This window comes from Arvicanthis niloticus, chromosome 22, assembly GCF_011762505.2.
Source record: "Arvicanthis niloticus isolate mArvNil1 chromosome 22, mArvNil1.pat.X, whole genome shotgun sequence".
In the NCBI taxonomy this organism is placed as follows: Eukaryota; Metazoa; Chordata; class Mammalia; order Rodentia; family Muridae; genus Arvicanthis; species Arvicanthis niloticus.
The window spans coordinates 6,227,915-6,254,045 of NC_133429.1; the positions used below are offsets into that span (position 1 = coordinate 6,227,915).

The 26,131-nt window shown below is 45.0% G+C and overlaps 1 protein-coding gene and 1 long non-coding RNA gene across 4 annotated transcripts in view; one reads left to right on the plus strand and one right to left on the minus strand.

Moving 5' to 3' along the window:
* The window catches only part of Appl2 (adaptor protein, phosphotyrosine interacting with PH domain and leucine zipper 2), a 41,603-nt gene extending 38,146 nt beyond the window's left edge, over nt 1-3,457 (minus strand). The window contains exon 1 of one of the 2 annotated variants that reach the window (XM_076919769.1): nt 3,256-3,457. In XM_076919769.1, the coding sequence (XP_076775884.1) occupies nt 3,256-3,309 (54 nt within the window). In that variant the 5' untranslated portion in view covers nt 3,310-3,457. The remainder of the gene's footprint in view (nt 1-3,255) is intronic. The other variant, XM_076919770.1, reaches the window with a different exon arrangement.
* A 4,177-nt stretch (nt 3,458-7,634) lies between these two features.
* On the plus strand, nt 7,635-26,128 carry LOC143435976 (uncharacterized). Of its 2 annotated transcripts, none has more exons than XR_013106249.1 (2): nt 7,635-8,237; nt 19,230-26,128. It is a non-coding gene; the product is annotated as an uncharacterized LOC143435976 (long non-coding RNA). The 2 variants fall into 2 exon arrangements; XR_013106248.1 differs by lacking the exon at nt 19,230-26,128 and adding an exon at nt 10,584-14,163.
* Nucleotides 26,129-26,131: the final 3 nt, after the last annotated feature.

Below are 26,131 nucleotides of genomic sequence, written 5' to 3' on the forward strand. Positions count from 1 at the left end.
GTGGCAAGGATACATGCACACGGACTACTTTTGCAACACAACGTGCAACCCTGCACGCTGAAGAAGAGGAAACGAATGGCTGTGTCTAAGGCTGGTCAGTGTCTATTCAGCACTTCTTAGAGTCCTCAAGTTCAAGTACAAAAGCTTTTATGTTCACTGAGTCAGCCCTGTGTAAACAGGCTACTCAAGCAATCCTAGTAACTCTTCCACCTCCAAGAAACAAACAGTTCACGGTGTCTCAGTAACTTTTTCCCTCCTTGTAAATCAATATAGGCCAGGGAAAAGCCAGGTGCTAGGTAACAGGGCTACCTTAGACAGTACCCAAGGCTGAGGAAGTGGCTCAGTGAGAGAGTGCTTGCCTACCTAGCACTCACTGTAAGGCCTGCCTTCAATCCCCTGCACCACAAGAGCAAATCCCTTTATTCCTGCTGCCTGGGTTTCCTTACCTTACACAGTTGATTTCTCTGCCCCTCCATCTTACTAGATAACCTGTCTCAAAAGACGGCATGCACTAAAATGCATTTAGAACAGTGGCAGCACAGATCACAGAGGATCCAGACCAGGCATGATCAACCCATAACCCAAGAGAGGCACTGATGCAACATCATGCATAAAGTTCTTAATACATTCAGATTTTCTTCACTTTCTGTGTAACTTGACTGCACTGTTCTCCAGTGTGAATTTTGGACATGACAGTGTAGGCCAAAGAAGCCAAAAGGTTGGACAACCCTGAATTCTTGGCATTTGCTTCTGTGTTTAATTCTTCCACATCAAATAATAGACATGGTTTCCATTCCACCAAGTTCTATGCCTGTGGATCTCCTGGGAGTAAAGCTGCAATCCAGCACACACTGTGTAGAGAACAGTGCCAGCCATGCTCTGCGGGCTCTGAAAGACTCCTAAAGCTAGCTTATATCTCCCAAAGCAGTCACACTTACAGGAGAGAACCAGTCTTAACAGCAAGGACAAATTTCCTACAGGTGGCTCTGTGGGTAAAGGCACTTGTCACCAGGTCTGAGGACCTGCAATCAATCCTTGGAACTCACATGGTAGAATTAGAGAACTGACTTCCACAAACTGTCCTCTGACCTCCACATCTGCACATCCACATCTACACACATCTGTATCAGGGTCAGGAGATGTCACAGAAGAGGAGATGAGAGAACGAGGCAGAGTGTTGTGAAATGTTGTCACTGGACCAGTGAGTTCCACTCCTGAACTCACAGCAATGTGGTGATGTTCCTGAACTCACAGGGCAATGCCAGTCAGCATTGCAGCCAGGAATGGAGGTGGCCAGAAGCCTACCCTTAGCTGAGATGCTACAGGCTGTTGGTGGCTTCTGGGAAGGGACAGCCAGTTTTCTTTGGGGGTGTGGCTGTTGGGAGGTTGCCCTGGCTCCACTGGACGGCCCCACACCCATGCATAGGAAGAAAGCACTAATTAGATTGTGTGTGGTATTGAAGGGAGTGAAGAGGACAAGAAAATGGGTGGGGTCACATGTTTAGGGGTGTCTGGAGAGAGGAGATGGGGAGGTGACCTGATATAGATAGGCTGTGTAAGTATAGGAAATTATTAAAGAATAAAAAATATTTAAAAATATTCCTTACAAGAAAGGCAACCAAACAACTGTCTGAGTTAAATAAGGGCTTTACCACTTTGCAGAGAAGCCAACTGTCTAAGAACAAACCTTTACTGTGGACAAAAATATTTTAAAAAATTAAAAAGAATGTCAGATAGGAATAACAATGCCTCTAAACATCTTCTCCTCCCCCCACCCACACAAGCTCCAAAGTTGTAAACCATACAAATGGAATATAATTTTAGACTGTTCGGCCACTTTCAAGACCATCGGCCCCATGTTCCTTGTTTTCTGTGGAGTTTCTGCAGATGAGAATACTGAGTGATTAGAAACAGAACTGCAGCCTAGGTCTCAGACTTGCTTATGCCACTCAGAAACGATGTGCACCCATTAGAGGCCTTAAAAGTCCAGACCGTGTGATGTCTGTGCCTGGCTCAGCCACCATCATGACCGGCTAGGGAAACAGTCTGTCTTTGACCTTCTTTGACCTTCTGTGTCACCAAGTACAAAGCAAATGGAAATCCCTATTCATAACCATGGTGATTATGATTTCCATACGCTTATGCTCAGATCCCAACGACAGGTGAAGACGGTTGAAATGCTGTCCAACAAAGGCTGTGTTCCAAAGCATCCAGAGCTATATAAGGAAGACTTGGAAAAGTTAGCACAATATATACCAGTCTATTTAAAAAGCTGAATCAGTTAAAAAGCAAGCAAGCAAACAAACAAACAAAAAACAGGCTGGGCATGACAGCACATGCCTACATGCCTGTAATCCCAGCACTCAAGATGGAAGTTCAAAGCTAGCCTGGTCTACCTGGCAAGTTTTCAGGCCAGTTATGGCTATATAACTTGTATCAAAAACAAAACACCCCACCACCCAAAGAAACAAACAAACAAACAAATAACAACAACAGCAAAACCCAAGAAACAGCTTGCTTACATATCCTTGCTTGCTTACATGAGGACAATCAGAACTGAGCATAAGACAAGCACACACTGATAGCCCTTTTGATTTATTCTGCACGGGAGAGATTCGGAATGTAGGTAAGCTCATCAAATTTCCATCTGAGAGGTACAATTCACTTAGGAAGCCAAGGAAGGAACCCGAAAGAAGAGGAGAAACTGTGAAGAACAACTTGATCTTTTCTAACTTTTCAGGAACGGAGACACTAAAGGATGAAGGTGTTTATTTAAATAAGCTAGGGGTGCTATACCAGAAAAGGGATGGTATGCTAAAAGAACAGTAGATCCCTGGAGAAAGCCCTGTGAATTCTGAACCGCGGTCATTATACACTATCCGCCTGCTGTTTTCACTCTCAAGCTCAAACGATTTGATTCACATCTCCACTATGCTAATGAAGCCCCACCACCACCACCACCCTGTGGCACGAATGGGGCAAATGTTGGAATGTTCTCTTCCCTGGGTCGACTTGGCGATGGATCCAGGTTTTCTGTGCTTCCTATTCTGGCCCCTGCATTCATTAGGTCTCAAGAAATCGTTAGTACCAGCAGCGTCTGTGTGAATAGTGCTGTCGTCTTCTTCTGCACGAGACACAGCTTGAAAACGTACTTGTTACCCTATGTGGGAGCTATTACTATGGGACAGCGACTTCCCGGACCTCCCCGAGCGCCGGCTGGGCACCGCGGCTCCCTCCCGGCCTCCCCGGCGGTACCTGGGGGCTGTCCTGCAACGCCTCCTCCAGCAGGAGCTTGTCCACGGCGGGCATGGCGAGGCTGCGAGGGAGCGCGGGACGCGAGGAGAGGACACTCGGCGCACGGGGACTTGAGGCTTAGCTTCGAGCCCGCGCCTGCCCACTGACCGCGGCCCGCCCCTCAGCCCGGCCCCCGGCCGCCAGGATCAACAGGAAGTGTGGCAGGCACCGGACATGTAGACAGTCCGGGACAGGACACCGGAAGTGTGGCGACCACGCTTCCGCCCGACCCTGGAGCTTCGGGCCCCTCGGGCCGGCGCAGGAGTGCTGGGAGGTTCCGGCTGAAGGCTGCCCTCCCCGTGCTCGAGACTGCCCTCCCCTATGCTCGTGGCGCGCATCTCAGGAGGAGACGATAGGCTTTTATCTTCTTGCTGTTCTGCAGATTGCGCTTTCTGTGTGGGAGGAGATAAGAGTGAACAGATTTTGCAGCTGTTCTCTGGCCTCTTTTTGGGGGGTGGGGAGTCTTCTAACTCACTGTGTAACTGAGGATGATTCTAAATTTCTAATCCTCTTGCCTCCACCTTCTGAGAGTGATGGGATAACAGGCACGAACCACCAGCCACCAAACCGGAGTTTTGTGCAGTACTGGAGATCAAACCCAGGGCTTCGTTCATGCTAGGCAAACCCTCTGCCAACGTAGCCACATCCCCCAACCTTGGAGTCTTCTTACTTTATTTTTTGATTTGGGTTAGGAGATGGGGTTCGGTAGAGCAGGAGAGATGGCGTGAAGGTCGTTGCAGAAGATATGAGTTCAATTCTCTGCACCTGGCAGGAGGCTCTCTCAGGCACATTATTTCCTGTAGGGGCACGCATGGGCTCACTCACATGCACATGTTAACTGTAGGAAATGGACACAAAATTTAAAATACAACAAGACAAATTATTATATTTAGTCTGTGAAGCTCAGAAAACAAACTGTGAGAGACTTTTCTCCTTCCAGCCATGGGGATTCTGGAAATTAAAGGTCTCAGGCTTGAAGACAAGTGCCCTTAACTATTGAATCATCTCACCAGCCTCTGGCCTCTTTTTAAAATATACCAGAACATCCCCACACCCAAACAGCTCAGAGCACCGACATTCGGGGTGTGTGTGTGTGTGTGTGTGTGTGTGTGAGAGAGAGAGAGAGAGAGAGAGAGAGAGAGAGAGAGAGAGAGAGAGAGAGAGAGATCTGTGATATTCAGATCACTGCTGAATTATTTGGGGCTGTATAATTAGGTCTCACCTTCCTGTTTCGTTAAGATTTTTCGTTTTGGAGAATTTCATAATGAAATTTTCAGGATTAGAAGTGATAGTTCTGTGATGTCATTGAAAAGTGAGAAAAAGGACACTGGAGGATGAAATAATTTAGTTAAGACCCTACAATGTAGTGAAGGAAGAAGAAAAAGTTGTGTAGAAGATCAAAAGTGGAATTTGGGATATGTTAAAGGCAAGAGTTTCAATTGATTGACACATAAAATCAGTACTATTTGTCCAATGAGATGCCACCGAAATTACCAGGAAGAGAATACTGCGCAAATTCTGTCTCGTGGTAACCACCTGAACAGTTAGTGTTGGTGGTGAAATCCATAGGATCAGGAGTCACCAGTGAAGGATTAGTCAGATCAGGTTAGCCCCAGGCATACCTGTGAGGGATTATTCTAAATTACTAGAGGGGTAAGATGTACCTCAAAAGTGGATGACACTACTCCCTGGGTTTGAGTCCTGGACTACATAAGAGACATGAGTGAACACCAGCATTCTGTTGCTTCCTGCTTCCTGCTTCCTGCCTGTAGATACAATATAACCAGCTCCTTCAAGTCCCTGCAGGGATGGACTACACCCTAAAACTGCAAACCATAACAAACCTATTCTCCCTTAAATTGCTTTGTTAGGCATTTTATCACCACAGAAGCAAAGGTGACTAAGATACCACCCGGCTCAGTAAGAAAATCAGTGTTCCAAACATTGCCAAAAGCAAACTCCAATGGCACAGTTGCCTGTGTTCTGGCCTGAGTTATTTATGCCTTCCACTAGTATTGCCTCCCCGCCCTCCCCGCCCTCCCCGCCCTCCCCACCCCCTCCACATTCACTCTTTTTTCAGGTGAAATTGCACCCATACCAGGATTCTTTCCTTTCCAAGTACTATTCAACTAAATTTTCCTCATACAATTGTCTAAACTCTCTGCTGCCCCAAATCAACTCTTCAAGGCCAGACTCAAGGCCTCTTCTTTCCCTGATAGAAAAAAAAAGTACAAGATATGATTACACCAAAGGAAAGAGGTATATATTCTTTCATTAGAAAACAGACATTAAAGAGACACAGCCCCCCCCAAACCTTCCAGTGGGCTCAGACATTTCACAAAGTGGGCATCCATATTTCTCATGTATCATCTTCTAATTAAATTGCCTTCCTTTGACCACCAATATTCAGAATCGTTTAAACCACATTCTTACATAATTGTATTACTCTTCGGCCTGCCTTTGTTACATTACTGCCTACGTGGCCTTCGTGGGATTTCTTGGTACCAAAGAGCCACTTACGACATTGTTCCTGAGGGAAGATTTGTCTCAGATTCAAAACAACAAGTTACAAAGCAGATTCCAGGAATGTGTTTGTAAATTACATAAATTCACTTTATTAATTATTTCATGCAATCTTCAATTTACACAGCATTCACTCCTGAGCATTAGATACTCTCCCTTGCTTGGCTGTACGGCTTACACAAAGGGAATTTTATGTGAAGATAAAATATGTCAAGTCCTTCATTAAAGGGCATGTGTCTGCATGAAACTGTGGTGAGGTGGATTTCAGTCATCTTCCAGCTGTACCTGGAATCCCTGGACAGGTACGAGGTTGGACAGCAACTGCAGAGATCTAAAGTTGACATGGCCTTGTGCAGAAAGAACACTGTCTGGAACTACCACCTTTCCCTTGCTGAAGGTCAGAAAGGAATGGAGGACAGGGAGACACAAAATGGTTCTCAGGACAGCAGAGTCAGAGAACAACTGGAGCTTTGAGGGTCTGAAAGAAAATTCGAAACTATGAAGGCACCTGTTAAAAGATGTTGACTAGGGCTGGAGAGATGGTTCAGTGGTTAAGAACACTGCTCTTCCAGAGGTCCTGAGTTCAATTTCCAGCGCCCACATGGTGGCTCATCAACCATCTGTAATGGGATCTGATGCCCTCTTCTGGTGTGTCTGAAATAAATGAATTTTTTTTTTAAGATGTCTACCATTCATAGTAGGACGCCTCTGATATTGAGTTTCTTTCTGGTATTAGCAGCACACTTCTCAGAATTCTCTTCTGGCAAGCCCAAGGCTGAACTGCAAATCCAGTCCCCTCCTCCTACCTTCATGTAAAGAGCACTCCTTCAAGCAAAACTCTATCTTCCAATCCTCAGTATACTTCAACACTTGCTAGATTATTCTAGAACACCATTTCTGTCCCATCCTCCACTTTACAGGTGAAGTGAGCAAGAACTTCGCCTTAAGTATTTCTAGAATTTTTGTGTTTCGCATATTACCTAACACTTGGGCAGTTGTTTGATAAATGCTTATTGAACATTCATTGTATGACAGCCAGGAATGTGGCTCTTGCCTTTAATCCCAGCACTCGGGAGGCAGAGGCAGGCAGATCTCTGTGAGTTTGAGGCCAACCTGGTCTATAGAGTGAGTTCCAGGACAGCCAGGGCTGTTATACCAAGAAATCTTGGAGAGAGGGTGGGGGAGAGACAGAGACAGAGAGAGAAGAGAGAGACAGAGACAAAGGCAGAGAGACCCCAGCATGTGATACTATAACCTCACTTGGCCCCAGAATCTTTCAAGTGTCTCCATCAATCTTTTCCCTTGTACCACACAGCTGTTTGCTCTTTCAGGTGCTCACTGTCTCGATTCTTTACAAGCTAAAGACATAATTGGAAGCACACAGGTGTCCTCTACCCAATAGAACTTACATTTGAAAAGGAGTAATGACAATAAATGTAAGTTGATAAACCTGTGTTAACAGTGGAGGACCAGGGGACATGGGAAGCGGAGTGAGCAGTAAGAATTTATTGAGGTGGCCAGCATCTCTGTTTCTCTCTGTCTCTGTCTCTCTGTCTGTCTGTCTGTCTCTCTCTCTCTCTCTCTCTCTCTCTCTCTCTCTCTCTCTCTCTCTCTCTCTCCAGGGCTTGAGAATTGAACAAAGAAAGCAAAGAAACCCAGCCTGATGAGAAGAGGATGTGCAAAAACCCTGGGACATGCTCAGCATCATGAGAAAAGGGAGGGCCAGTGTGGCTGGAGTGGGGGCGGGGGAATGGGAGGAGACGAGGTGTAAAAAAACGCCAAGCGCTAGGTCACAGATGACCTGAGTCCAGGCAGGCAGGACTTTGGATATTGTCCTGTATACGTGATAGGAAAACTATGAACAGCTTAGTGGCAAGAGCTGATTTACATTGGTTTTTAAACCATTAACAAATATATACATGGTTTATGCTTTAAGGTCTTTGGGGGTTTCTAAAGAAGCTATAGGGATTATCTAAGTAAGAAGTGAGGTCCCAGTCAAGATCTGGAGTAGAACAGGAACTGGGGAGAAGTCACTGAAATCTGCTGGTGGTACAGTGTGAGAAACAGAAGCTGGGCGAAGGAGAGCTGTGGGTGACCATGATAAGAATGAAAAGCAGAACTTGGGCATCGGTGACATTGCCTGTTCTGTGTGCACCAGTGCACCCGAGAAGCCTTTTAGATGAGCAACGTTGGGTGTGTTGTCTGGATGCCTCAAAGTACTCCTCAGCAGTCTGGCAGAGAAACGGGAAGCTTATCAACAGATGACAGTGCTTAGAACATGAGAGCGGATGGCGTTTCTTGGTGGTTGAAGACAGACAAGACAAGGAAAAGGTTGGAGGACAGAACTCCAAGCAAAGCTCAGACCTTCTGAGGGAGGTGGAGCATCAAGAAGTGAATATGCCCTTCTACACACCTTAGAGGTAGGAAACATTAAGGCAACCCTCTCCTAAAGAACACTGTGTCAGGAGCAGCTAGGCTGTCATCCAGAAATGGCTGGAGAGCAGCCTGTAGACTTGTCAGCAGAAAACCTGGGAAGACCAGGTCTATTCAGAAGCAGAATGGTTGTGGTCAAGAAGAAGGGAGAAAAGCCGGATGATTCCAGAGATGTTCCAGCCAGGAGAATGGCTGAAGAGGCTGTAAATGCCACATAGATAGCAAAGAGGAAGGTGGGTTTGTTGCCTTAAGCCGGGAGATGTTGCAGACTCCAAGAAGGCTGTCGAGCCTTTGTGAGCCTCACTTTGCTGCTCTGTGTGAAATAAGAGTGATATTACCAACCACAGGCTGTTCCCACGGGCCCCTGTCTAGGTGTCCTGTGGCTTCAAAGGATGGAAACCTAACTCCAACTAGCTTACCGTTGAAAGGTGGGGGTGGGGTGGGGGGCTGCAGCTCTCAGGCTGTTTGCATGCTGACAGAATGAACTGCAGCATGGCTGGGAGTTGGAGACACCAGATGAAGAAGCAGCAATTGGGATGCCAAAGCCTCTGAATAGACAAAAGGGACTGAGACCCAGTCACAACAGGGGATGGCCTTGGGCAGAGGCAGGGGCAGCGTGTGCCAAGGGAGACATGTGACAGTCATTTGGTAGATTAAATGAGACTTTGCTGATGGCTTTTGTTTTCCCAGTAAGATAGACTCAAGGCCATGAGCTCCAAACAGGCCGGGTGAGACATATGGGAGGTGCTCAGGGGTGGACAGGGTGGGATATGGCCTTCTTGGTACACAGGCAAGGGAGATAGAAGAATTAGTGTCCCAGGGCTGGAGAGCTGGCTCAGTGGTTAAGAAATACAAATCTTGAGCATGATTGTGTATAGCAGCGCTATTCATGGCAGCCAGCAGATAGACAAGAGGTGACATCCGGGCATGCTTAGACAATGTAACACCATTTGACAGTAACAACAGCAAAGTGTTCAAATCCCACTGTGTGCACACACCTAGACAGCATGCTAAATGAGAGAAGCAAGAGACAAAAGTCCATATGTTAGATGAATCCAACTATAGGAAATGCCCAGCATAGGATAATATGCAGGAATAGAAAGTAGTAGCTGCCCAGTTGGTCAGGTCAGGCAGACGACAAGTTCAAAGTCTGTCTGAGCTACAGAGTGTGTTCAAGACCAACCTAACCATCTAGGACCAACCCCATCACAAAAGCTAACAGAAGCTGGGAATTTAGCTCAATAGTAGAGGGTTTGCCAACAGATGTGAGACTCTAGAGGAGAGAGAGAGAGAGAGAGAGAGAGAGAGAGAGAGAGAGAGAGAGAGAGAGAGAGAGAGATATGAAGGAATGCTTGATGCCAGCAGCTAAGGGAAAAGGGAGGAAAGAATGATTATAAAGGATTGCTAACAGACAAGGGTACACTTTTCAAGAGGGCAATTGTTTGGAGTTAAACATGAGTCATGACTGTATAACTCTGTGAAGCCAATAAAAACTCTCCAGGGTTTATGCTTTAAAATGATGAATTTTCATTATCTGATGTCAAACTATACTACACAGTGACAGCACAGCACCGTCAGAAAATAGTCATGTAGACCAACGGAGTAGCACAGAGGAGCCACAGGTGAACATAAACACCAAATCTTTTTAATAAAACATTCACTGGAAAAGGACAGTTCTTTCAGTATTTGGTGTGGGGGAAATGAGATACATGAATGCGAAACAAAATAAAAATAAAATAAACCCAGATATATGTAGAGGGAGGTATTGATTTTCTAATTGGTTATTGATTGTGCCAATAAAGGGGGCAAAAGGGAAAAGGTGAGACTTTGGGGCCCAGGAGGAAGAGAAGGAGACATAGAAGGAGGGGATTTGGACCAGGGTGTGGAGAGGGTTTGGGGTACCTACAGTTTGTAGCCTCTGCTGCAGGCAGAAGCCAAGGAGGATAAAAGGAGCTGGTTGTTAATATTAGGACAGGAAATTCTTCACCCAGCCATTGAGTTATCTAGCTGGTTTAAAAAAATATTAAAATTGTTTAGTGTTTTTTATCTGCAGAGCTTTGGTTTGACAAAGCTGGTTGGGAAGAAGAGATAGCCAGGTGGAGTTCAGGCTGGTGAGAACATGATATCAGAGCTAAGCCGGGAGCACAGCCCAAGACAAAGGTGCAAACGTGGCTTTTTAAAATTATACACTACAGATTTAGATCCCTCATCCTCTGTAAAACCTAACTCAAAACAGATCCAAGACCTTAACATTAGACCTGAATTTTTTCATAATATTTTTATTGATTATTTGGGAATTTTACATCATGTACCACATCACACTCATTTTCCAGTCCTCCCAGGTTCTCTCCCCACATTTCTGGAAAAAAAAAAAAAGAGGAGGAAGAAGAAAGAAAAAGAAGGAGGAGAAAAGGAGGAGAAGGAGAAGGAGAAGGAGGAAGAAGAGGAGGAAGAGAAGAAAGAGGAGGAGAAGGAGGAGGAGGAGGAGGAAGAAAAGGAGGAGAAGAAAATAAGCCCAGTTTGTGTTGCCTATATACTTACTAGAGCATGGTCAAATTCCAAGTGGCCATCCCCTTGAAGAAAACTGAGTCTTGTCTCACCTACACACCCGCTAGACACCCTCAGATGTGGAGAGCCACACTTGAGGTCTTTGTCACAATTTTAATAGTTCTCTTCAATGGCTTCCTGTCTAGGTTGCTACATTTTGGGGGAATGGTGGGTGGGGTGGGAGAGGTAGGGCTTGTCACCAAAGACTTCCATATTCCTCTTTCTTCACATATTCCTGTGTCTCTGCAGTCATTTATAGCATTGCCAAAGTAGCTTCCTTGCCCTTTACAGTCAGCGGGAGTATGGGTCAGAAATTTCCACATGATCTCTGTTGTCAGCACAGACCTCAGCATGGTCTTCTGTGGCAGAACAGGACAGCAATACGGCCCTCTGCTCCAGCATGGGTCACGGACATCATCATAGCAGCAGCAACCAAGGACATCAATGTGGTCTCTGATGGGAGCTCAGGCCACACATCCGTATGGCTTCTCAGTGGCATGACCCACGAGCATTGTTATGGCTTCAGGCTGCAGCATGGACCATGGATATCAACGTGATCTCAGGTGGCTGTATAGACCCCTCACATCAACATGGCCCTTGGTGGCCGCAAGGCCCACAGACACCAACCTGGCCTTAGGTGGCAGCAAAAAACCAGAAACGTTGAGGAAAATACTTTATAATACAGGCAGAGATATGAACCTTCTTGAAAGGACTCTCATAGTTCAGGAAATAATCTCAGGAGTTGACAAATGGGATACAGTATAAAAATTCTATATGGCCATGGAAATTATCACCAGGGTGAAGAAATGGGGTACAGAATAGGAACACAACCTTGCCAACTACATATCAAACAGAGGGTTAATATCTGCACTATATAAAGAACTTCAAAAGTAAAACAACAAAATGTCCAAATTCATCCAATCAGACAATGGGCTGATAGACAGTTCTTAAAAGAAAAACCACAAATGGTAAATAAGTATTTGGAAAAAGGTGTGTTATAGTCAGGGGTCTGTTGCTTTGAAGAGACAGCCTGACCACAGCAACAGCAACTCTTATAAAAGAAAGCGTTTAACTGGGGCTGGCTTACAGCTTCACAGATTCAGTCCATTATCATCAAGGTGGGAAGCATGGCAGCATCCAGGCAGACATGGTGCTGGAGAAGGAGCAGAGAGTTCTGCATCCACACCTACAGGCAGCAGGAAGAGACAGACTGGGCTTGGCTTGGGCTTTTTAAAACATCAAGGCCCACCTGAGTGACACTCTTCCTCCAACAAGGGCACACCCCCTGGTCTTTTCCAATAGTACCAGACTCTGGTGACCAAACATTCAAATCTATAAGCCTGAGGGGTCCATTTTCTTCTTTTTTCTTTTTTTATTGGATATTTTATTTAGTTACAGTACAGATGTCATCCCCTTTCCCCATTTCTCCTCCCTAGAACCCCTATCCTATACCCCTTCTTCCTTATGCTTTTATACCATTTTGATTACATGCATGTAATAAGGTCATTTCTAGGTTGAGGGTCTAGCAATATAATAGATGCAAATAGTGAAGAAACAAGCAAGACAATAAACACAAATAGTCAAAGAAAAAGCAAGGCATTAAACCCAATTACATGAACACTCCCAGGATAACTGTTTCTAAGGGCTTATCAGGATGACCAAAGTATCTGAGCCTACTTCCCTGTCCTAGCCCAAGGTCATTTTCATGTCTGCAGTTTACTTCCTTGTTTTATTCTAAAATTTAGATTCCTGTCTGAAATTACTTCTTTGTTCTGGCCTAATATTTAGACTCCTACCTGAAATTACTTCTTTGTTCTAGTCTAATGTCAGATTCCTGCTTGAAGCCTACTTTCTTGTTCTTGGCCAATGTCATATTCCTGTCAAGCAGCCCCTTTCCTTGTCCTTGGCCCATGTTAGCTTCTTGCCAAGCAGCCCCAAAGGCTCTCCACCTCTCCCCCTTTTTTATTTCGTTAACAAGACCGAGTCTGTCTGAGGCCATTCTGACAAGAATGCCTTTCTTACCTGTCATGGACTATGCATGATCAAAGGCAATGCACTTCTGTCTTAGGTTGTTAAGGCTCTATGCAGAATCTTACCCGTCCTTGGCTTGCCAGCCTGTTTATTTAATAACTTTGTCTGGGGGGTCCATTTTCAGGTTTAAGCCATGTACTTTGGCTGCCAACATGTTGATGTTGTTAAAGATAAGCTTTAACACGATGAGCAGGAATAAAAGTATTCCCAGAACAAGAAGGGCTAGCCTGATCAAGCTATATATGCCATTCCTGAGTTTGTCCAAAATGGAAATCCTGAGCTCAGGCCATGGATTATTTTATCAGCATTATCTGCAGCATCAAAGGTCAACAGAGCAGCATTCTTTAAATTCATAAACTCATTATGCAAAGTTAACACACCCAGAGAGGTGTTAGGATTATGCCAAATATCCTACAGGTGTCTTTAAACTTTTTCCTAATTATAATAACAATCATTGTGAATTTCAAAAGTAACATTACCTCAATAATATTTGTCATAACATTTGGGATGGCTCCTAACTCTTAAACCCTGAACCTCCTTCAGATAATTTGAATGGGTTATAGAGCATCATTCATTGTTCCAGATAGCTATATAAATCCTTTTGTATACTCAATACATTAGTAACATTTTTTGCTAGATTATTAACAAAAATAGTTGTCTTAACTCCTTGTGTCAATGCTATTGCAGAAGCAGTGGTGCTAGCAACTAACGGAGTTAAAGCTGTTATGTCAGCAATAATCAAGCCTGCTACCCTCTTGCTTCTTCTTAAAGCCTAACTCACTTCTTCCAGCACTTTCAAGCTTTTTTCAGAGAATCAAGGTTTTCTAATACTCAGGGCAGTGAGACAAAAGCTGGTTGATAGTTGAGGGGTCCATTTTCATACAAACCACCACAGCATTCAACATCCTTAGTTATTAACGAAATTCAAAGTATCTCCCACCCTAATCACAATGGCTGCAAGCAATGAAAAGACAACCACGGCAAGCACAGGGCAAAGGAGGAACTATTGTTTACTGCTGGGGATAATGTAGACCTGTGTAACCATTGTGGAAATCAATGTTCATCATGTTCCTTAAAGCACAGATGATACACTAGCATCTGACACAGCTACACCACTCCCAAGGATCCATCCAAAGGCCATAAACCAGAATTGCACAGCTTTGTTTATTGCTATGCTCTTCACAGTAAGCAGGATACAAAACTAGCCTAGATGTCCATAAGCAGATGAATAGATAAAGAAAATATGGTTTGTAAGCACAATGGAATTTTGCTCGGCCATAGAGAAAAAAATTAAAGTATGGCATTTATAGGAAAATAGATGGAGAATGGTTAGCACTGGGCTAAGCAAAATAAACTAAGCACAGAAAGAGAAATGCTATGCTGAGCCTAGACTTACATTTATAACTGTGTGTGTGTGTGTGTGTGTGTGTGTGTGAGAGAGAGAGAGAGAGAGAGAGAGAGAGAGAGAGAGAGAGAGAGAGAACTAGAAAGGTGGCCATGACTGGGGAGGAACAGATCTTAATGGTAGGGAGGAGATGGAGAGTAGTGGGATACACATAAATGAAAGCTGAAGTTCTTTGTGGGGAGGGAGGAGAGCAGCAAGGAGCAGGATGGGCGGGAACGATGGGGTAGGGGCAGTGAGGGAAATGGATGAGTCAGAACAAAGTTTGATGACACAAGTATGACAAAGCCGTAAGGAGGTCCATCACTTCATACACTAACTTAAAATATTAAACAATTAAACGGCAAATTATAACTCAATAATGGCGTGATAAGTTAATGTAAGAGGGTCAGATGTTCTGTAGCTTCTCTTTAGACTGTATCTGGGTTAGGCCAACACTACTGTCCTGCCTGCTGTACTTGTGTTGACATCTTAGCCTGTATTGCCCTTGTTCCTGCTCTAGAGATCCACATGTTCATTTAGCTTTAGAAAATGGAAACTAGCAACTAGAGACAACATTCCCCAGCATGGAGACCAAAGCCCCGAAGAAGATACCATTGTGGAACAATGTAACCATTGTGGAAATCAATGTTCATCATGTTCCTTAAAGCACAGATGATACACTAGCATCTGACACAGCTACACCACTCCCAAGGATCCATCCAAAGGCCATAAACCAGAATTGCACAGCCTTGTTTATTGCTATGCTCTTCACAGTAAGCAGGATACAAAACTAGCCTAGATGTTACAGGATACAAAATTAGCCTAGAAGAGGGAGAAGCCTTTAGAAGAACCAGAAGCAGATGGATGGTGTACCATCATGTGGTGACAGGGGAAGGGGAGTTAAGTCTCTCCATACAGACTGAGGTGCCAGCCTTTCATGATGACATCAGTGGCTGGAGAGTAAATGGAGAATCTGGGCTAATTATGCGACAGGTAGGGAAACTCTTAGGAAAACCATGGCTGCTGAGGAGGAAGGTCAATAGGTCAGCTACCCCTCTGCCCTGTGGAATACTCAGGTCACCAACATCACTAAAGCAATGGCTTTGACTGTGGGCTGGGACTGTTGATTCATTAACCTGACCGGAGGAATTACTGGCATCAAAAATGCTAAAATCAAAGGACTTTGAAAGGACACTCAGAACAATCAAGATACTCCCAGAATGCCTTGCTCATCCCTCTGATAGTTGTTGCTACTAGAGGAATGCCTGATAGGGTTGTAGAGCACATAAAGATGTCCTTTGATCTTATGTGTGAGTCTCCCATTGACATTTGGACCCAACCTTATAATTCAATCTTTCTGATGAGTCCTGTGATTAGGTGATAGTTTTTGCAATGGCGTTTGATGGCTGCCAGGGATGCCTTGTGAGGTTTTCCATGTAGGGAAGAGGTGGTTTTGATAGAATGCTGCCTGGCCAGGTTGGAATCTCATGCCTCCCTCTAGAAGAAGTTATGATGATAGGATACCTCACAGGTGGGCTCCTCCCCTTCCTTCCCTTCCTCCTTTTCCTAGTCAAGGTGGCCAGGGTGGAACCATCATGGGTGTGGTGTCCTGTGGGTGTCACCAGCTACAGAAGGATGCCTGAAAACCTATGGTGAAGAGCGCAACCTAGAGACTGCTGTGAGGGCATGACTGGTTTCTATGCTGATGAAACTTGCGACTGCAAAAGACACAGGGAGCCTGCGGTGGTTCGAATGAAAATGCCCCCCATGGGGTCATAGAAGTGGCACTGTTAGGAGTCAAAGCCTTGGTGGAGTAGGTGTGACCTTGTTGGAGGAAGTGTGTCACTGGGGTTGGGCTTTGAGGTTTCGTAAGCTCAAGCCACGCCCAATCTCTCTCTCTCTCTCTCTCTCTCTCTCTCTCTCTCTCTCTCTTCCTCCTGACTGCTGATCCACATGTAGGACTCTCAGCTACTGCCCAGCACCATGTCTGCCTGGATGCTGCCATCCTTCCTGCCATGATAATGGTGCCAGCGCTGATTAAACGTTTTCCTCTATAAGAGTTGCCTTGTCCGTGGTGCCTTTTGACAGCAATAGAACTTTGAGTAAGACAGAGCCCATTAGGATGGGATGGCTTATGAGCCTCGAGAAGTACCACGCAGGATTATTCCTTCACAAGGAGTCATTGGCCCATAAGGTGACCTGGGTGGACTTGCTATTGGCACACAGATAACTACTCCCAAATATTTGGCTGGATTTAAAATTGGCAAAGGGGGGTCATCAGGCCACCGTCATCCTGGCAACGGTCATCCGTTATGAGTCAGGAGCTTCAGTTGAAGCTGATGAACCTGTAGAAGAAGCCAAACATTCGCTCAGTACTGTTACAGGGACACGGGATCAGGCCTGTATTTGTGACAGAGCAAAGTAAAACTGTATGTAAGAGTTGAAGATGTTGGAGAATTCTGAGGCAAGATATTTCCCCCTTTTTACTGTCTGAAGCAACATTTTGCAAAGTTTTTGCGAGACCAACAAAGAACCGAAGGAATCTTGCAGCTCTTCTGTAGAAATCTGCTTCTGTATAAAGCTCAGTTCCTCTGTTCACAGACCCTCTCCAGCCGAGGAGAGCTGACATGTCTGCTGCCCACCAGAGAGGGCGCTCTAGCTCCTCACAAACAGGCCGAGAGGAAAAGGGCGGGGAAAACCAACAAATACTGAAATTTTGAAACAGAGGAAAAAAAAAAAAAAAAAAAAAAACCCTAAAAGACTACACTTAGACTAATGCAACGGAAGAAAAAGAAGATAACTGGAACTGATTTCATGACAAATCAAGGAAGTGTGCCAGAGAACGGGTCAGAGGGGCTGTCCGGGAGGTCTGAGGTCCTGAACTCATTTTTTTTTTAATCCTTTTTTTTTTTTTTTAAAGTCCTCCTTGGGACTCCTGCTGGGAGTTAAATCTTGGCATTCCTTCTGGACTCCTAAAGCAAGAAAAAGTTCCGGAAAAACAGTGTTCCAGTCAAAAGGCCACCGACTCTGAACTCCTGCAAAATTAGTAACGAGACCCTCTGCTTCCAGCGACTCTCAAAGTGAGACAGGCTGGAGCCTGGGAAAGACTCTCGAGACATCAGGGCCGTGCCCTGATAATGTTTGGTCACCAAGCAAGATCCTCAGAGTCACAACATGAAGATGCCTAGGTGTGAGTGCGCTGATTACAGAACACAGAGTTAAGGCTCCTGAGCAGATTAGGAAGAAAACCGAGTTCGGTGTTGGATCTGAAATTTTTTTTTTTTTTTTTGGTTTTTCGAGACAGGGTTTCTTTGTGTAAGCCTGGCTATCCTGAAACTCACACTGTAGACCAGGCTGGCCTTGAACTCAGAAATCCACCTGCCTCTGCGTCCCAAGTGCTGGGATTAAGGGCATACGTCACCGCTGTCCGGCTGATTTTTTTTTTTTTTTTTTTTTTTTTTTTTTTTTTTTTTTTTTTTAAGATTTATCTATTTTATGTATGTGAGTACACACCAGAAGAGGGCATCAGACCCCACTACAGATGGTTGTGGGCTGGGAACTGAACTCAGGACCTCTGCAAGAGCAGTAAGTACTCTTAACCACTGAGCCATCTCTCCAGCCCTGGACCTGAATTTTGCACAGTGGATGACTAGTCCTGAGACTGTGGGCATGTCTGTACCTTTCTGAATCGCAATGCCTGCGTGTCTGTAGGTGGCTGACCACATGTCTGTGTTAATCAGGCTTTTTCCAATTGGAATTGACAGAAATCCGCTCCATCGAGAAAAGGCCAGAGTGAAGGAGACTGGGCTTCTTGATTGTACTAGGAAGGGCACAAATTAAAACTAAGAATGAGAGACTGAGAGCCTTCCTCTCACCTCCCATTCGAATCCCCCCAACCCCAGCTGTCTCTCAGGTAATGCTAGAACCATTAGCAGGGAGCCTCCAGGCTCACTTCCTAAACAAGAGAGGAAGACAGATATCCCAACTGGGTTGGGTGGGATGCGTCTGAAGTTCCAACTACTCAAGACTCAGGAGGAACGAAAACGTTGTCTCCGGTAGAGAAAGAAGGAAATGCCCAAGGAAAAGCTCAGCCTGTCTCAGGACACAGCTGCCCTCCAAGTGGAGCGCCAGCTGCAGCCGTGAATGTGCGCATGCGCATACTGCCAGGTACCACAGTGGGCCATCTAGGCCAGAGCCACATGCCTGAGTTCTGAGAAGTGAAGTGGCCCAAGAAGAGATGGAGAGAGGAACTGCGCATTCCTTGTGTGGTGTGTCGAGCGCAGTGTCTCTCAGCCTATTCCTCCTCCCACAGGTACCCCACCCCCACCCCGTTCCAGCATCTCCTTGGAAACAGCGGCAGCTGGCTCTGTTCCCCTCTGGCTCATTTCCCACAGACTTTTAGTACCTTGTGCAGTGACTCTTGCACTCAGTTCCTCTGTCTCTACGCTGTCCTGTGTGTCTGTTCTGTCCACCAGGATAGTCCCCCCCCCCCATCTATTCACTTCTGCCTTTCACAGAGTTGTTATCTAAAATATTAGTCTTCTTTGCTTCAGAATTCATTCTCTCGCTTTAATTTTTATTACATTTATTTATTAGCAGGGAGTGGTTCAACCTGACAATCACGAGGAGAAAAGGCTGGCCAGTTGCCTGGCCAGTTGCCTCACCCTAAGGGTGGATTTGAGAGAGCAACACCTGCTGGCTTCTTGAAGACCCTCTTATAGCAGAGACATGGTGTTCACAGAGCTGTCACACATTGTTAGAAAGATACAATGTAAGGGAAGGAACAAAGGCTAGGATATGCGTTGTGTGAACAGGTTTGAATCAGTTTACATTAGATCTAAGAAACAGGAACTTCTTAGTTACAAATAGAAACCTTACCTTTGCAAGAACTCAACACAGAACAGGGACCTATTCTTAACTGTCTTAACAGAAAAAAAAAAAATGTAACCTGCAAGGTACATTTTGCCTGTTTGGGTCTCCCACTAACTTGTAATATTGTTCTGTTTTGGTCTTACAGGGTATGTGTATCAATGCATGCGTGTGTGGAGGTCAGAGGACAGCCTCGAATAAGTTGGTCCTCTCCTTCAACCACCTGGTCCCGGGAATCAAACTCAGGCATGGCAGCAGATGGCTTTAACTTTCCGAACCATCTTCTCGGCTCTTTCTCCCTCTGAATGCATGAATCCCATTGATTTTTATTTTATTGTAAATTGGTTTATTTAAAGTCTATGCTCTGGTTAGGTTTTTTGGTTTTTTTTGGGTTTTTTTGTTTGTTTGTTTTTGTTTTGTTTTTTGTCAACTTGACACAAGCTTGGAATGTCTCAGCAGAACCTCAGTTGAGAAAATGTCTCCATCAGATTGGCCTACAGGCAAGTCTATAGATCTTTCTTGCTTATTGATCGGTCTAAGAGCGACTAACCCACTGTGGACCATGCCGCCCGTGGGTTATATAAGAAAGCAAACTGAGCAAGCCAGGGGAATGAAGGCAGGAAGCAGTGTTCCTCCACGGTGTCTGCCTTAGCTTCTGCCTTGAGTTCCTGCCCTGACTTCCCTCAGTGATGGACTGTAAGCTGTGAGACGAAATGAACCCTTTCCTCCCCAAGGTACTTTTGGTGGTGGCATTTATCACAGCAGTAAAAAGCAAACTGTGGTATTCTGTTATGAATATGCTGTGCTTCCATGCCACAAATGCCTGGATTTTGTACGTGGTTCCTATTTTTATTTATTTATGTATTTAGTTTTACTTATTCTTTCACAATTTCATACATTTATAAAACTACTTTGACCATGCTCAGTACTCCCATTATCGTCTCTTAACTACTTTCACTCTTGCTGAGTCCCTCCCCTCTTCCCCTCCTTCCCTCCTTCCTCTCCTTCCTGCCTCTCTTCCCCTCCCTTCCCTCTTTCCTTCCCTCCCCACCCTCACTCCCTCCCTTCCTTCTTCTGTCCCTCACTGACCATCATTTGCCCTCTAGCTCCCTCCTTTCCTTCCTTTCCCCTCTTCCCTTCCTCCCTCCTTCTCTGGGCTGGGAATTAAACACAAGCCTTGTCATACCAGGCAAGCTGCTCCACCACTGGGCCACACCCCCAGGTCTGTTGAAGATAATTTTAATGGCTCACCATTAAAGGCAGCTACATCATTTGTGGCCCTGTCTCCTCCCTGAACCTGACCTCAAGAATTTGAGGTTTATGTCCTTGTCACATCCCCTATATCTGCTCATCACCTCTGGGCCTCAGTAGAGCAGAATCAGCAGCAGAGAGAACAGAATTGCTGGTGACATGGTGATGAGGCCTGCTTCCCTTCATCCCCTTGCTTCTCTGTGACTCTCTTCCCCTCACTTGCCATCCTTGCAAAATAAGTTTCAGTAGAGATGTCTGTAGCTAAGGCTTCCTTACCAAAGTGCCCTCTCACAGCTCACCCCACTCCCCATGCTCTCCCAGCTAGGATAGCATTTTTTTTCAAGCTCAGTTGTGACTGAAAGTATTTGAGAAGGTCAGAGAAAGTCACTGTGGACATTATGTATGATGTAGAGGTTAAAGCTGTGGAAATGAGTTAAGGGAAGACATAGCATTTTTATACCCTTTGGTTATATCCTGGGTACAGCTTTGGGCCCTTGGAGATTCTTTTGTTGCATTAACCTGAGAAATGTCCGCTATAAGTTCATATATTTGAACACTTGAACACTTTGAACAGGACAGAGCTGAGCACATCACCTGTACCTTGTTAATTAATTTTGTGTGTCTTTTAATTTTTCCTTTTAGATGGGGTCTCTGTAGCCTTGAACTCACTATGTAGCTGAGGATAGCCTCAAGCTTCTGATTGTTCCATCTCTTTGGTCCTGGATGAAGTGCCTTGAAATGATGACTTTGTCATACCATTGGAGAATTGGCTCTTAGTCACACAGCACTTGAGGTCATTCCACTCACTTGGAAGGTCACAAAAGGTTTAAAAGTGGCTAATTGACTGCCAGTGTATGCCTGAACATTTGCTCCATAGCAATGCTTTCTGTCAAATACACAACTGGCCCTGCCTGTGGCGGAATGAGAACAGCAACCATTGAAGCTGTGGCTGCCATAAGCAAAGTGCTAATGTACCTTAGATACTTTGTATATTAAATAACATGCTAGCAGTGTTGCCCAATGCTTGCCTCACATGAGTGAGGTCTGCATTAACTATGTTTCTGTTGCTGCGATAAAAAACCATGACCAACATAAACTCGTAGAGAAAATGCTTATTCAATCTTACAATTCCAGAGAAAGAAGAGTTCATAAATGGTAGGAAGTTGACCTCTTAATGTATCCAACAGAAAGTCTCATAGGTAATAGAAAGGCAACAGCAGCCCTTGGCCAGAGCCGGAAACTGAGAGATCGTTTGCCCAACTGCAAGCATGAAGCAGAGAGAGGTCCGGAAGTGAGGTGAGGCTATAAGCCCTCAAAGGGCACTCCCCAGAGACATCTTCCTCTAGCAAGATCACAGCTCAACACACAGTGTGACACCAGGTAGGGACCAAGTGTTCAAATACTTGAGCCTTTGGGGACATTTCTCATTCAAACTACTACAAGGTCCAATGTTTAATCTTAACACTATCAGAAACCTCTCACCTGTTATTAGTGAGGTTATCATGTATTCAAGACACAAGCTTTCATTATCATTGCACATTTTAGGAGCATATCTATTTTGGATGCAGAACTGTGATTTGGACCAGATTTTTCTGACTCTACTGCATATGCCTTGGCTATCACTCTGCATTGTCTCTGTGCTCCGAAAGTATGAACCTATACCAGGATCCTGCTTCCTGGATCTACGTTTGGCAAGCATGCGTGCTCATTTCTCTTGGGCCAGGGAACAATAGAAATGGTCTGGGGCACAGAGAGATGCTCAGCAGGTAAGAGCATTTACTTCTCTTGTAAAGGACCTGAGTTCAGATCTCAGCACCCACTGGCAGCTTTAGCACTCTCTGTAAATCTAGTTCTAGTGGTCTGATGCCTTCTTCTGATCCCCACAGCCACCAGGCACAAACACATGCTCATGAATACATGCAAGAAAAACAATCAAATAGGTGAAATAAACATCTTTAAAGCTCACCAGGTAGGAAGTCTCCTCCTGTAAAGATTCCTTTGATGCAACTTTCCTGCCAAATTATAAGTTAGTTTTTAAAAAAGAACTTTGTACACTGCATTTTGATCTTATTATCTCTTCTCAGGTACACCCCCTCTTCTCTTCCCACTTCATACCTCACTCCCCAGTCAGGACTAGATTGTGCCTGCCCAAATACTCTTGCTATACTTGCTTGGAGTGTGGTCTGCTGTAGCATTTTTAAGGGTCACGAAAAGGATAAATACTTCCCACATATCATCAAACCATTAGTTTGACATTTGAAGATTTTTTTGAGGAGGGTCAGAAAATCTTGAGCCCAATGTACCTCTGCCCTTCTCTGTTAAGCAGAGTTAACAAACAGAACTAGTTCTATTCTTGGTATGCCAGGAACAATTTTAGTGGCCATGAAGAGAAGTCCTCCAACACAAAATGGCACTGTCCTGGGATCCCTGTTGAGGTGGTTTTGTCTCTTTGGTTAATTGGCACAAGTTGCTTTTCTTCTTCCTGTTTTAGGTAATATCAGTCATCCTCCATAACCTTGATCCATCACCTATGGATCATCCCTGACACCCAAATGGGATGCTTCTCACAGCATCTTCCCAGCTCTCTTGGATTCCTGGGCAGGGCTCACAAGAGTGTGCCAGTAAGAACCTGTGTACTGGTGAGTCTCCCCTAACAGGGCCACACAATTAACATTCTATCCACACTTCTTAAATGAACGAGTCCTTATACCAGATGATAAAGGGATGCTGTTACTCTTTCAGCATGATTGACATGCTGTCACTGAGTCCAGAGTACAATGCATAGGCCATTTCCCCCCATATGCCTGTCTTGTTAAATATTAACAATGGGTATTTGACTCTCCACTCTGCAAATCTGGTGCTGGCCACATGATTTTTATGTGCCTGTATCATTAGGTGTGACTCCATTACCAAGGATGAAGTCATGCATGGTTCAGCCTAAGTTGGAACCTCTCCTCACCCACCCTGCTCTCAGTTGAAATCAGTGAGGGTTGAATTTCTCTCATCTCTGGCTGTGAAGAGAGATCACAAGTAACTTTTCACCAGTTCCTCACTCCCCAGGTGTCAGGAGCCATTTGCTGCTTCTCTGAAGCAGAGGGGGAAAAGAGAGAAAAAGTCTATTTTCCAGGCAGAGTCAAGGCAGGTCAGGGTCTGTTGGCAGATATCTCGGCCTGCTGAGGCACGGAAGGATAAGAGGAGGTGCACTTAAGGCTCAAGGTGAGGGGCTGAAGATTCTATTGACCTTGGTTGAAGCAACAGGGATGTTTTGGGGAGAGAACAAATGTCTTGTGTATATTTCAACAAAATTATTTCTGTTAGCTTGTGACTTTGCTCCTACGGTACTGTAATATAAAAAGGCTATGAGAAATACACTTGCTGCTGGCGTGGTAATGACCTGCAGCGCCCCCCCCCCCATATCTGCCTCTTGCATCTTTTTCCATCTTTCCTATAATCAGCCTCACTCCCCGCTCAGAGGAGCGTTTGCCTTCATGCCAGCTGGACCAGTGCACCCAGGTATGATCACTGTGGTCCTGCTGATCAGATCCCATTACTTGTTGACCTGGTATCTGCTCTGTTGGCACTCAGGCTGGCAGGGAGGGTGTCTCTCCTCGGCTCCTGCCTGCAGTGGAGATCCATTGATGGGGGTCCAGGCTTGTAGGGCAGTCTGCCCTGATCACTCACACTCTGCATGCAGTCTCTCTAACATAAAGATGGCATCTAAAGCTGACAAAGGCTAAACAGCGTGATGGGGACCAAGTTAAATGCAAGTGGAACTTAGCATAGCACTTGGCACACAGTAAGCACTCGATAGCAAAAGATACTACTTCGTTTCTAAGAAGTGGGGGACCCAGAGGCATAGGCATTAGTAATACAGTTAATTTCTAGCTTAGGGTTTTTTTTTTTAAATTAGATTCATGCAAACCTTTGAGAGAGGGATTGGAGATTGTTTGGTTCTGAAATATTACAAATGAAATATTATGAAGCACACTCATCGGGAAGCAGGAAATCCACTGTACTCTAAGGTTAGGCTCAGTTGTAGTGGAGGACCCAGCCACACTCCACAGAGCCATAGCTTAGGCAACACAGAAAGTTTTCTTTAAAATTTTTATTTATTTATTTTTTTGTTGTTCTTTGGTAGTTTCATACATGTATTTCTAGTTAGGGTTACTATTGCTTTGATAAACCACCATGACCAAAACAGCTTGGGGAGGAAAGTGTTTATTTGTCTTATGCCTCACAGTTCATCATCAAAGAAAGTCAGGACAGGAAATCAAGCAGGACAGGAGCTGGTGCAGGGACCATGAAGGGATGTTGCTTATTGGCTTGTTCTTCTGGCTTGCTCAGCCTGCTTTCTTTTAGAACCCACCAGCCTGAGGATAGTACCACCCACCATGGATTGTGCTCTCCCCGATCAATCACTAATTAGAAAAATGCCCTGTAAGCTTACCTACAGCACAATCTTATGAGAGCGTTTTCTTAATTGAGGTTCCTCTCAGATGACTTTAGTTTGTGTTGAGTTGACAAAAAACATTGAAAATATATGTAGAGGACTGGTTCTGATGCCTTGATTTAATTGGGAATCTGTATTTACTGATGCTGAAGGTCCTTGCCCCAATTGTTTTTTGATCTATCAATAAAGATGCCAGTGGCTAATGACTGGGTGGAAAGAAAGAGGAGGGACTTCCGGTTTCACTTGGGAGGAGACCGAAGTGGGAAGAGTTCAAGAGTCTTGGGAGAGAGAGAAGGAACAGACTCAGAGCTGTAGGGGAAATCTTTTAAATGTAGGTGGAAAATGAAAATGAAAGCAGCTTATGGAAGTATCTTGGGCAGCAAGACCAATGGATTTCACAGAAGGTAACCTGGCAACTAAGTTGAGGGCAGATTTAGAGGTGTTGAGCTAGGAATAAAGGGAAGGGAACACTAGCTATGGAAGGCTTAGAAGAACCCAGGGAACAAGGAGGAGGGGGTGGAATATTTGTCCTGAACAACAAAGGACTGCCTCTGGACAGAGAGGAGACAGACTTGACCCTTAGGCAAATGGTGGTTTATAAAGGTAAAAGGGGAAGCCTGGTGTTAGGAAGAAGTGCTTAATTTTAATTGGGCATGCTAATTAGGTGAGTCAAAGGGGCCTTTGATTGCTGACCTTCAATACTCAGACAGCTGGACCTTGGTAGTCAGTCTCAGAAGGAAGAAGTAGCCAAATAAGGGAATAGACCTAGGGGTGGGGAGGGCTAGCTGTAGGAAGGTAACCTAGCCAGGCAAAGGGAACGGGAGAGAAAGGCAAGGGCTGCCACAGTCATGTTTGCCCTGCTTGGGCTGGCTAGAGTCCCTTCAAAGATGTTCCCAGCCCCAGACCAAGAGTACTGTCCCAATGTGGGACAAGAACAATGGATTTGAGCATTATGACAATGTGAGACTGAAGTGTAGTCCCTAGGCCCCAGCAGCATGCTTGAGCACTAAGTCCATGCAACAACTCCCAGCTCTCGGGAAATGTAAAGATTATATTGTCAAGGTGACAGGATGTGGCACCACCCAGGAGACACACCCGTGGACACACTCATAAGGGAGTTCCAAGATTAAGATAATTGAACTGGGAACACCCACCTTAATTGTGAACGGCTTCATCCTGTGGCCTGGGATCATAAACTTAATTTAAAAAAGAGAAAGCAAGCAGAACACTAGCTTTGGTCTCTCTCTGCTTCCTGATTGTGGATACAATGTGACTAGTTGCCTCCAGGATGCCATGATGGATTGTACTGAACTGTGAGCCAAAAATAAACCCCCCTTCCTTTCTTATGT